Source organism: Capricornis sumatraensis, chromosome 11 (genome assembly GCF_032405125.1).
Source record: "Capricornis sumatraensis isolate serow.1 chromosome 11, serow.2, whole genome shotgun sequence".
Lineage (NCBI taxonomy): Eukaryota > Metazoa > Chordata > Mammalia > Artiodactyla > Bovidae > Capricornis > Capricornis sumatraensis.
The window spans coordinates 30,201,867-30,215,377 of record NC_091079.1 but is presented as its reverse complement, the minus strand read 5'-3'; the positions used below and the strand labels follow the sequence as shown (position 1 = coordinate 30,215,377).

At 37.7% G+C, this 13,511-nt stretch overlaps 1 protein-coding gene across 7 annotated transcripts in view; it reads right to left on the bottom strand.

Annotated features, from left to right (window-relative positions):
- CYRIB (CYFIP related Rac1 interactor B) overlaps window positions 1-13,511 on the bottom strand; it is a 142,784-nt gene that overhangs the window by 22,125 nt on the left and 107,148 nt on the right. For 5 of the 7 annotated variants that reach the window (XM_068983511.1, XM_068983512.1, XM_068983515.1 and 2 more), the window contains one exon: window positions 5,710-5,792. In XM_068983511.1, coding sequence (XP_068839612.1) covers window positions 5,710-5,782 — 73 coding nt within the window. In that variant the 5' untranslated portion in view covers window positions 5,783-5,792. Of the gene's footprint in view, window positions 1-5,709; window positions 5,793-6,696; window positions 6,780-13,511 lie in introns of all 7 variants that reach the window. The other 2 variants (XM_068983510.1, XM_068983517.1) reach the window with 2 other exon arrangements.

The following is a 13,511-nucleotide window of genomic DNA, read 5'->3' as shown; positions in this document are numbered from 1 at the left end:
TAAGGCCCGAGGTGACAAAAATCCTGTTTTTAATACCCTGGTCATTTGTTTTGCTAAGGATAAATCTTTTTTCTTCAATACATTTGATTTTTGGTGGGGGGGGGGAATGAGGGAAATGGATGTTCTGTGAGGAATCTGAGTTTTTCATAAATCTTTCCCACTAGACTATATTCAAGACTACAGACAAGGCAAAAAGCACTTAAAATAATAAACATTATGATTACCATAATGTTTTAGAGAGCAACTGTGGTGTCAGAATTCCTCCATGTTAAAATTTTCTCTTATACTCTGGAGGGTAGGGGAGGCAGACCAAATTTATAATATGAATTAAGAACATTTCTCATAAATATTGTTTACCAATCATTTTCTGCACATACTCCACCTTCCCATAAATACACAAAGATCTATTTATTCCTTTCTTTAAAAATTTTTTAAAAACTTAGTTCACACATGAAACTAGCAGTCCAGGTGCCTAAAACCTGGAACTTTACTTTGTGCTTAAGGCAAGTCATAATTCAATTTCCTTTACTAACCTTGCCAACTAGTCAAAAATATATCATTTATATATTTAAATCAACAAATACAGTACCAAACTTTAATTTCAACATACTTAAGACAGTACTACAGCAACACTAAGAGTAACATTCACATGCAAAGCCAACTTAAGAATTTGTATTCTCAAGTCTATCTCCTTATTTTGAAAATCTCCTTTCAGAAATCATGTAGTTTTTAAAAAATGAAACTGCTATGACAAATTACACAAGAGGAATCGACTGAAAAATTTAAAAGACTGTGTCCAAAGCTATAAAGGTATTACCAGGAGCAAATACTGATATTATAGCTAAATGATTTTTTAAAAATCAGAGTTTGTCATTTAGCAGTAATATTTTTTCATTTAGCCAGACCATATTCTCCAGTCATAATTAGACACACACTAAAAAAAAGTACACCTCAGTTATAACTTTTTATACTTACACCAGATGCAGTAGAGAAAAATTTTACATGCAAAAAACAGCAGTTTTATACTTTCCGTATGAAATTATGAAACTACAGACATAACATCAATAGTAGACACGTATCATACTTTGAATTCATGAAGTGGGAATTCATGACAAAGGACAATATTTTGACTATCATATATTAAAAGATATTTGTGAAGTTTGAAAATACTAAACTATGTATTTTGGGTGTGGTGACTAGCTGTTAACAGAAAAACATGACACTGAGAATATATACAAAAGAAATATTATCAAGGAGATTTAAATAGACCTTGGAAGTGGTTAATCATTATTAAAGGTTTAATAAGTACCAAGAAATTTAAAAACAAAGGAGAAGATTCCAGTTTCCCTTCAGGGTGGAAAAAATACCCAGCACCACACTGATTAAACATTTTTTAGACTGCCACAGGAAAGTCACATTGATAATTTTGAAAGCTGCTGAAGACTGCTGCAGAAATGAAGACAGACAGAAAAGAGCAGACAGGTGAGCACTGCGTTACTGACAGCAAGTCATGCAAAAGGCGGAAATACTCGGGTTGGGGTGGGGGGACAGGACTGCATAAGATAAGGCATTTTTCCCCAAAATGGGGTCAACCAAGACTTGTCACTTTGATTTTTCATAGCAAAAAAATGAAAAATTTAATTACTTGAGGAAAAACATATCACTTAGCCAATTAACAAAAGGACATTCACTTGATTGTGAAATGCTATCTACTACTGAGAGTAGGCATAGTGATTACTCATCAAGCTTAGTTTTAAAAGCTGTTCACGGGAAATTAAAGCATGTTTCAGTTGCTCTTACTATTGGAAAGTAGAATTAATTATTTTAATAATTTCACACCAGTTTCCTACTGAAAAGTCACTGAAAGTAACTGCTAAAATTGACGTTGTTATGGTACAGAGGCAAAGATGAGCTACAAAAGGAAAAGAATTTAAAGTCACATAAAAATTGTAATTGTGATAAGAGGTCTTTCTGCTTTAATCTCATTCATTCATGCAGTAAATATTTATAATCCCACTGAGGCAGGGTATGTACAGTATATACCACTGTTCAGTATATAAACTTAGTACCTAGTAGATTTTCAGTGATAAATAATTGTTGAATGAATGAGAAGGTATAGATTTTTAAATATGCCTTCAGCATGTGTTAAAGAAGGCTACTGTGCATTTTTATATCTAAAGAAAACTACCCTACATCATTTTAGAAAAATAAATATAAGAAAATGCCATCAGAAATTTCAACTACAGGGCAAAAGCAACTGAAAATATATAAAAGGTAAAATGGAAAAACAAAAGACTAAGAGAGTGGGTACTATCAAATTATTTTTTGACTGGGGGGAGAGGGGAACAGGAAACACAAAAGACACAAGAATTCGAAGAAATGTATGACTAAGTGGAAAGGCTCTATAACAAAGAATTAGAGAAAGAGTCTATTTCTCACAAACAGCCACCTATATTTACTCTTCTATTTGGTCTACCTGGAGTTACACAAATCAAGGTTAACTAATGAATACTGAACTTCTGTGATCATGAAGCACCTTGCTCAGGTTGGGAAGGGACATAAAAATAAAAGTCCCTCTGCTCGAAAGAGACAACTGCGTGAACTAATACACACAGTAGTTATAGTTACTCAGGCTGAAGATCTGCCATTAGAATGAGCTATAAATTAACAATGTCATTATAAAGTAAGAAATTTTAAGAACTAGAAGAGGCTGTATAGGCCCCGATTCAGTGCTTTTAATATGCTGTCATTAGCATAACTTGGCAAAACTTATGGGGCAACTCCTGGACTTACATATGTTAATCAAACCTCTATTCTTAAAATAAGATCATATAGGGATAATTTGTTTTAAGAAAAAGACCTCCTTTCTAGTACCGCAAGTAGAGAATACGCTTCACTGAACACAGAATGTCATTTCACGCCTGAAGGCTCTTTTTAAAAAACATGTTGTTCCTTTTTCTCCACAACACCCTGCGCTAAATTAGCATGACCCATTCTCATCGCCCTTCACAACCCAACTCTACCATCACCGTCAGGAATTCTCTCATCACGTCCAACCCACTCACAGGTAAAGGGAATCCCTTTCCTGACCTATATACTTTGAACGATGTAAATAATTAGCTTGCATTTCTATCTATTCTACTGAATTGAGAACTCCCCAAAGGGAAGGGTTGTTTGTTAGTTATCCTGGCATCCCTAGTATCTATTGGCTGGCACACATGAGGCAAGCTGAAGCGAAAAACTGTGTGTGCAAGCACATATATTAAGGGATAATGATGTACTTTAAAGACAGTCTTCATTTTGTAAAATATAGGGGTCCATTAAATCATAGTTCAAAATTACTAGAATAGTTAATTTTTATACACCTTGATGCAAAATGCCAATATATCTGTCTGTATGGTACTGTTTCTATAGCTGCCCAACCTTGGAGAACTAGGTAGGCTTAAACCAATTAAAATGATGGTAAGAGTAAAGCTAAATTATTCTGGTAACCTAAATATTACAGTTTATCTAGAAATAAATAAGGTGTTAAACACTGTTTAATAACAGAATGTGACTTTAATCTCACAAGCCTATGAATTGGCAAATCAACTGTGTTGGCAATTTTGAATCTGGTATAAAACAGTTAAAAAGAAAGGAAGTTTCAAGGGGTCACTACGGTAGCTGAATGATAAAATACACTTTTACAAATGCACATTTCCAAAAAGAAGATAAATATGCAAATGGATGAGAGATAAAACTGATTAAAACAACTCTGATGTTAGATTCAAAAGAAAACATATTTACAAAATATAACTAACAGGGACAAACTCTGACCTAGTTTGCAGTCTGTTTTCACTACATTTCATTGACAGGTTACCAGTAAGTGTCAAAAGTTTTACATTGGCTGATATAAGCAACAAATACTTATTTTATATCTGCCTTTAGGAAGTTAACACTTTATATGTAGTTCTTCACTGTTGGTTATTCTTGTAATTAGTTTTAACCTTTTCCTGCTACTACATTAGCTATTTAAAATTTAAGGATCATGATCCAAACCCTCCGATTAGGAAACCAAGATCAAATAATCTTTTGAAAACTACAGTAAATTCATGCTTCTCACTTGACCACAACATAAAGCTAGGTTTATAAAAAGATCAAGTGCCAAGTCTTGAACAAGATCTTGACTGTATCAAAGCCAAGATTCTGCAAATGTAAGGGACTTGAGACAAAGATAATAAGGAGACAGAATAGCAGAAAAGTATACAACAGCAAGTTTGAAACAAATGCAAGTAAACTAAAATACAGCTCTAATGTAAGCTGCCTCATCTGAAAGAATAATCCTCAAATCAGCAAACTGCTCAATATCCCCAAGCTGATTAAAATTCATGCTAAACATGCATTTAAAATAGCACTGTTAAATTGTTGAGAAGGGTCAAGAAAACTATCATTCAATAACATCGTTCCCTAAAAACCAAACAATATGGTCCTGATGTTGACATTACTACTCTTCACTAGCCTGCACAGAGTATGCAAACGGTCAGTATGAAACATCAATAGGAATGTAATAAAAGTGGAAAAATATCAGACCACAGATGGCCCCATCAAATGGAGACAAACTATATATTAATGTGCTCATATGATCTGTCCTCGTTTAAAGAAAAAAAATACAAATTATTCATAAACTAGAATGAACTGTATAATATCACATAAACTGAAGTTGATGGAAAAAATGCAACATCTCTGGGAGGATTTATTTTAAGGGATTTAAAAACCATAAAATGTCTTAAGTATGTAAAAATCTGTTCAAATGTTTTAATCTCAGATGAAAATGCAAGTGGTAATGTGATTTATAACCTAAAGGCTCTTCACCCTTTCCTAACAATTTTCTAATGATCAGTTAAAATAGCAACATTCACACTAAAACACCAATTGAATATCATTGTTCCCAATTTGACAACCAGAAAAGCTAAAGCAATACTGACAGCCAAAAAAGCAAAAGCCTTTCAACATGCACAGAGGTCAATGACACTTACCTGCCACTCTTAGACCATATTACAATAGGTCATGCAACATAAAACAAACAGAAGGCAAATTACTTAAAGGTCTGTGAACCCATTATTTTTCTTTTTATTTAGAGTCAGAAAAAAAAATGAATTCCTGAAATAAATACATTTAATAAATGTAACTTTTAAAATCAGTTAGCTGCAAAGATTAAATAATTAAGGTTCACACTTACCTTTTAATATTATGCCCAAATTACTGAGCTTTGAATGGCCTTCATGAACAGATTTTGTATTCAAAGTATTTCAATACGTACATAGAGTAACTGAAACCTAATCAATTTTCTCAACTACAGTAAAATTTTCCCCAAATATTGCTTGTAATTAACAAATCTTGAAGAAGCATATCCTTTCCATCAAAATCTTTTCATAAAAATGTTTTCAGAGCATCTCAAATGTTTTTACTAGAGATCTCAAATTATAAATTAATGTCCAACTAAGAGATATAAATCTCTTATAAAAATTCAAGTAAAAATATTATCACAATTTAATCTATAAAATATGACTTCCAGTTCTAGAAGGCACAAGAAGTTTTACTCAAACAATTCATAGCTCAGTCATGCAAAGCAAAAGTTAAAAAGATGGCAAAGTGGAAACATTCATTTAGTGCAAGACAAACGCAGTCTACTGCAGGCAAGAAAAAATAGATATAAAATCATCTTCTCACTTTCAAAATCAAGGAAAAAATTTGGCCCCTGCTCAAGGTCTGTGCAAGTCAAAACTTTAAGAAGATTCCCCATGTTAAGGTACCTGTCAAGACAAGAATGAGAAAAGAGAAAATATCCCTTTATAAAAAAGAACATCTGAAATTTAACTTAAAAAAAATCGTAACAGGGAAAATGTTCATTAGGCCATGAATTCGTCCTTCAGGTTACCCAGACTGTGCTCGGGCAGTCAGCAAAGCGGGCTCTCCAGGTGCTGATATGTAGGACCTAGAGGTGAAATGTAGTTTTCCTGTACACAATGGCACAACTGTTGCTCTAATTCTTCTTAAAATTCTCCCAAGTTTCATTAATGGCCTTATAATGAAAAATTCTTTAAGTATTCCAATAGTGCTAGTATTCTGAAAAAGAAATTTCTGATCATAATTATTCACAGGTAATCTTGTTTAATATTGCACTGAAACAACAATTTATTTTAAAGCCAAATGTTTAGAGTTTCGGCCACAGCTCACCTTGCTTTCATCTTAAGAGTAGCAGAATATCAGACTACTTCCTGTATGCCGTTCAACAAAGCATGTATTTCTAACCGAATTTGGATTCTCAATAATTTGTGGAAGTTATTTAAAGAATTAATTCTGGATATGCAGCACAACTCTGATTCTTCATCTGAATAGAATTATGATAGGATTATAAGCAACCAGATTGCTGGGCAGTCACTGAGGCATACTATTAGAATGTTCATCATAAGGCTAGTTGCTTCATGGACTAATGAAAGGACAGCACTGGCTACACACTCAACATGATTCAGCAAATGAAAAACTAAATTATACATATGATGGTGATGTTTGCCTACGATTAAGAAAAAAGTCATGCAAATTTTGTGTGATTCCCGTATTTTATTAACAAATAGCTGGCCTTCACTGCGGTGTGAGTATTAATTTATCTTTCACCTTTACCATTATGCACCAGCCATGAGGGGCTAAGAGACTTACTTTCAAAGTCCAAGAAAAAATGTGCTGCATTGTGGTCTATGTCCCTGGTTAGCACCTTAATGAGATTACCCATGCCAGCAAACCTAAAAATAAAAATGGCAACATCGTTTAGTTCCAGTAAAAAAAGTGTTAAGCAGAGGCCTGGGATTCGGCAAAGGCTGGCTTGCTCATAATTACCAACAGGTGCAGGTTTATATGCTTCTGGCATTGAAAATTTGGAACAACAAAAGCACATTTGGCTCTGAGTTTATAGCCCTTGTCCCTCTTTTCCACATATCAAAAAATTTACATAAAGCAAAACTGGAAAGAAAAATTAGATTTTTACATTTAGCTTACAATAGTTACATTTCATTAACATCTATGCTAGTGTTACTCCTTTAAAATGCTTAAGGCATATATTCTCAATTTAAATTAAGAATAGATTTCTCACCTAAGGAAATACTGAGACCATTATGTTTAAATACTGGGGATATTTTCCCTCTTGTAGAAGCAAATCCTATTAGGAGTATAAGGAAGACAGTATTCAAACCACACTTAACCATTAAAGACTGAAAGGAGATACCAATTAATGACTTATTTTTAAAATTTTACCATACATAGACCAGTATTTCTACATTTTCTACATTTCTAAGATCAAACTTTTTATTATTTAACTCATAGGTTAATTATTCAATAATATCAACTGTACACAAAGTATGTCACTTGGGAGTTAACACAGCAAACCAACACAAAGGGAGCCAGAAAATATTACAATTCTTTAAGTTTGCAGAGGAAAAATAATGCACTGATATAAACCTTGCCCAAGAATTTGCCATGGCTCAGTGGGGATGAAAGTGCAAGGAGGGGTCAGGATCCTCCAGGAAATCAGATTCATACCTTAAAGATGTGGCAGCTATAGGGAAGGCAGTCTAAGGCACCACAAACAGCCCCTCCCCTCCCCTCCTCTAAGCTCCATGCTTTTTCTCCAAATATGGAAGCTCTGGTAAAGGTCAATGAAGTGAAATGCAAAGTAACAATATTTTTATCAACGAAAGAAAACACCTTATTACTCAACCCCTATTATAAAAAAGTCTGAAAAGAGTTAGCACCTGGCGTCCTGTGCTGTGCTCCCTTCCTCCACCGGCTCTCTGGACACTGGCATATGTTCCTAAGCGTTTAACGGTTATTCACTTCACAGACCAAAATCTGATGAACTAGCATACACTTCTTAGAAATGTTAAGAGCAATTTAGCTTATTCACAGCAATGGTTAACAATGAAAGGACCCCTTTCTTAAAATAATGCCCCTTATGGCAGCAACAGGGATCTATGCAATTTTTGATACTAAAATTCCTATTACACAGAATTTCACTGAAAGGATTTTGTACAATGTATGACACAGATGGACTGTCTGAGATTAAAATTAAAAGAGAAATATTTCATCTTAATCATCTTCCACACTGTGAAAAGTTTAATAATACCAAGCTTCTATATACAAGAAAAAACAAAACATCCAAAGAATGACCTCAAAGTATTATGAAATCTATTCAATAAACTTTTTAGGAACATTTGGGAAAAAACTATTTCACAGCTTCAACTTTCAAAACCTTTCAAATATACATGGAGTATCTGTTTCCAAACATACATAAATTCTGTCACTAATAAGAACTAAGACCAAATATACCTGGAAAATCCCATGGATGGAGGAGCCTGGTAGGCTGCAGTCCATGGGGTCACTAAGTCGGACATGACTGAGCGACTTCACTTTCACCTTTCGCTTTCATGCACTGGAGAAGGAAATGGCAACCCACTCCAGTGTTCTTGCCTGGAGAATCCCAGGGATGGGGGAGCCTGGTGGGCTGCCGTCTATGGGGTCACAGAGAGTCGGAAACAACTGAAGTGACTTAGCAATAGCAATACAAAGAATTACCTACTGGTATCAAAACTTCAACCATAGATGGAAAATCAGCATATGAAAGGACGGTAACTGTCTTTAAGGGAAAAGGCAGCATGCCATTTGTTGTTAAAAGAGCTTTATCTATGGAATCAAATCAAAAGTTTAACTCTACCTGAAGAGCTGTTTGCCTTGACAATAGTAGTCAACTTTCCTGGGACTAATTTTCCTCAGTAAAATACACATTTCATAGTAACCATCTTAAAAGGTTATTTTAAGAGCTCAATGAGATTAAATACAGATTTATTAGCACAGTGTATGGCACACAGAAAGCATCCAATTAAACTGTTCCCTGTGTTATAAACCAAAATTCACAAAGTAACTTAAAAAAAATAATGGCTCTGTTTAATACAAACTACATTTTTATAAATCACAAAACTCATCTGTCAAGAACACTGCTAAAATGCTGCGCTGTAATTAGTCCTATGAGACCACCACCAGGTAGAGGAGAGAGGGAGAAGGGAGATTTAAGTTTCCTTACCTTAGTACTTGGATGCACACAGCTGATCCTCAGGGAAAATACCGAAACTAGCCAAGTTTCTCTGCTCCATTTTTCTACAACTCTTTCAGTAAATTTCTTCCACTACTTAGTCCTTCTTTCGAGGCACCCCAGCCTAACGTGACACTAACACCCCTCACCCTGCATCATACTTGGTCTTGACCTATTCACTCCTCACAAGTACACAAAGATTCAGAATCCTTTTTACATCTTCATCCCAAACAGTGACTCTTAAGTTAGAAAATGGCCCAGTTTATCTAGTACAGGTTTCTCAACCTCAGGCCTGCTAACATTTGGGGTCAAGTCTGGTGGCTCAGCTGGTAAAGAATCGGCCTGCAATGCGGGAGACCTGAGTTCGATCCCTGCATTCGGAAGATCCCCTGGAGAAGGGAACTCACTCCGGTATTCTGGCCTGGAGAATTCCATGGACTGTATGTACGGTCCATGGGGTTGCAAAGAGTCAGACACAAGTGAGCGACATTCACTTTCATGCCTTTGTTGAGAGGAGTCTGTCTCACACTGGAAGGTCTTCAGCAGTACCTTGGGCCTCTACACACTAGATGCCAGTACTAACTAACCCACCACACAAGTTGTGACAGACAGAGATGATTCTGGAGAGCAGCGAATGTCTCCTAGGGAGCAAACTCCACAGCACACAGGAAGGAGGCTGTGCAGGCAACACACATCACGTGTTTCTTTGAACAAAAACCCATGGAATTTTTCAAAGGTCTGAAAACGGTTCGTTATAATATTATCAGTTGTCCTATCTTTTAATGGTCTTGTCCTCCCTGTAGCTCAAACAGTAAAAAAATCTGCCTGCAACATAGGAGACCCTGCTTCGATCCCTGGGTCAGGAAGATCCTCTGGAGAAGGGAATGGCAATCCACTCCAGTATTCTTGATTGGAGAGTCCCATGGACAGAGGAGCCTGGAGGGCTACAATCTGTGGAATTGCGAAGAGTCAGACACGACTGAGTGACTTAACACTACACTACACACTATCTTTTAATAAAGTCAAAGTTTTACTCACTCAGTCCTGTCCGACTCTTTGTGACCCAATGGACCGTAGCCCGCTAGGCTCCTCTGTCCATGGGACTCTCCAGGCAAGAATACTGGAGTGGATTGCCAATCCCTTCTCCAGGGGATCTTCCCAACCCAGAGAACCTGGGTTCTCCTGCAATGCAGGCAGATTCTTTATCATATGAGCCACCAGGAAGCTTATTATTTTTAAATAATAAACAAAAAAATTAAAACCATATTCCTGCTGTCTTCCATAGTTTACAGTTAAAAAAGAAAAATCTCTCCATCTCCAGTGTGATTGATTTCAATACTTATAGTCTGCTGCTGCTCAGTGGGGCCCAACTTTAGGTAACCCCGTGGACTGCAGACCACCAGGCTCCTCTATGTGATGCCTCAGACAAGAATCCTGGAGTCGGCGCCATGTCCTCTCCATCTCCCCAGTGGGACTGAGTTCAATGACTATGACGTCACAGTATCTGTCAGTTCTGTCAGGCAGCAGACTGCCAGGGTTTAATACCCCCGCCCCCGGCTCTGCCACTTCTAAGCTTTGAGACTTTGTCAAGTTTCCTCACTTCTCCATGCCTCAGTTTACTCATCTGTGTGTGCTCAGTCATAACCGACTCTTCATGACCCCATGAACTGTAGCCTGCCAGGCTCCTCCGTCCATGGGATTTTCCAGCCAAGGACACTGGAGTGGGCTGCTATTTCCTTCTCCATCTCATCTGTAAGACATATATAATAACCACCTCCACTGCAGAGGGTTCATAAAATCATTAAATGGGTTAATGCAGTGTAAGCAAAACCTTCAGGACCACGCCTAGCAAAGCAGCCACTGCCCCTGCTCCAGCTGCTGTCAGAGCGATCTGACTGACCCACAGGGTCTGTTCCCAGCGGCAGAACCTGTGCACGTGAGACTCTGGAACCCGTGTGTTTCCTGCCCTTGAGGAAGCCGGTCTGTCACAAGCCAACACGTAGTTGAGAGTCACACGACGTGTCCTCAAGTCCTTCCTTTCTCATTCTATTTATCCCGAAGTTTCAGCTGCTGCCATTTGCCTCAGTTCAGTTACAAGATTTTCCTCTGATTTTAACACATCCTAGTTTCTTTCAATGTCCCTTTTACCTTTTTAGTTGAGCAGAATCTCTGTCATTTGCATCTAAAAGAGTTCTAACACGATCTCTGAATTTCAGATGAATAAATGAACCTGATACAAAATACGTAAAAGATTTTTCACATTATATAAAACTTGGTCCAAAACACTGATAGACTTGAGAGGCACTATTTCAAAGTTAAATAATAAAAATCACTATTTACAATGCTAAACTGTAAGTCTGACAATCTGAATTCGGCAGAAAAAGTAAAGAATTTCCTTTTGATTCGCTTTTTATTGTAATTCTTGGATTTAAACTAAACATTATAAATATTTACTAAATAAGCTAAGAAGAAATTTAATACGCAGAAATCACATAGAGTTTACTTAAAGTGTTTGCAAGATTTCTGGTGGAATTTTGTGACCATGAGCTCTCATTTATATGTTTGTTTCAAAATTGGCAGCTTATCTGGAAAGGAACATGTTTTTCCCGGCTGGTAGTCTGTCAAATGTATTTCTGAGCTCAGAAAACGTACTTAATACACCAGACCATTTTCCCATACAACATTTGAAAAGAAGTTTCCTTAACTAGAGTAACAGAAGCCCCTGGAAACACAACTACATGGTACAGTTAATGTGCTATTTCATCCTTCTTTCCAGAAAATCCCTAAGAGATGCTGCTACTTCATTTACCCTTTGGAGCTCGCGGGGGTCTTATAATGCTGTCTCCTCTGGCTAGAATGCTACTTTCAAGGGTTTTTCCCACAGCTGGCTTCTGTTCATCCCTTAGCATGTGTGAGTGCTTATTCGCTTCAGTCGTGTCCGACTCTTTGCGGCCCTATGGACTATAGCCTGCCAGGTTCCTCTGTCCATGGAATTCTCCAGGCAAAAATACTGGAGTGGGTCGCCATGCCCTCCTCCCAGGATCTTCCTGACCCAGGGATCTAACTCTGTCTCCCACAGCTACTATACTGCACACGGATTCTTCAACGCTGAGCTGGTGGGGAAAACCTTCGCCCTTCAGCCTCGTCTCAAACGCCCCCTCTTCAGAGAGGCTTTCATCCCCAACCTTACCGACAGTAGCTGCACTGCTGCCCAGGTATCTTCTATCACACTGCCAACTCTCTCCTTCAGCACACCTAACATATTCTGAATGACTCTGGTTAGTATCAGTTTTGTTCACATCCAGTTTATAAATTTAATAAATACTTCTTGGTGGGGGAAGAAGGAAGGAAAACTTAAACATACTGACAAGATTCACTATAAATCACAGTTTCTTAAACTTGACACTATTAACATTTGAACCACCTAATTCTTTGTTTGAGGACTGTTCCCTACATTGTAGGATGTTTAGCAGCATCCCAGGCCACTATCCACTAGACACCTGGTATCACCCTAACACCCAGCTGTGACCACCAACAAGGTCTCCAGATATCATCAACTATTCCCCAGGGGGCGAAACTGCCCCCAGGTAAGAGCCACTGCATTTAACGTATGACCATGGACATGAAGCGCGCTCTCAGGTTAGCTGAGCAACCCTACTCTCCTCTCCTCACCTCTACCAGCTGACTATTCCACAGGCTTTTAACAAAGAGCGCCTCAAACCTCAACCAATGGATATCCCATCCTCACGTGAACAAATGACCTCCTTATATTTTTACCCCACAAAAAAACAAGAAAAGCAAACTCTTACTGTCCTTTCTACCCCCTTATTTCATTAGCAATCACTTGCTTCACCTCTGCACCTGTTCCTGACAGATGCCCTGCCCTCGGGGGCCTGTTCTCCTCTCTATATGAAAAGCAAGCCTTCACATCCTCTCTGCAATCTCATCAGCCTGCCCATCCTCCCTACAGCACCCTGTCAAACAAGCTGTCTGTAACTCTGTCTTCCTATTTTTCTACCTTTCATTCTCTCAGCTCATTCCAGTCTGGCTTTTACGCCCACTACTACTACAAGGAAGCTGGTCCTCTGTTAAGCTCACTGAGACCTGCATCTGGTAAAATCCAAAGGCCAATTCTCACAGCTCAACTCACTAGACCTCTCAATAGCCTTTGACCCAATTTATTATTTGCTCCTTCCTGAAACATTTTCTCCATGTGACATTTAGGGTAATACACTCACCTGAGTTTCCTTCTTGCTTTACGGCTATTCTTCTTCTATATGCTCCTCTTTGGCATACACGCAGCTATTTCTCCCATCTTAATACAAAGCAAACACTCATCCGGATACTCTTTCCCACCCCAGCTCCCACTCTATCCCCAGCGTCTCTGTGCAGG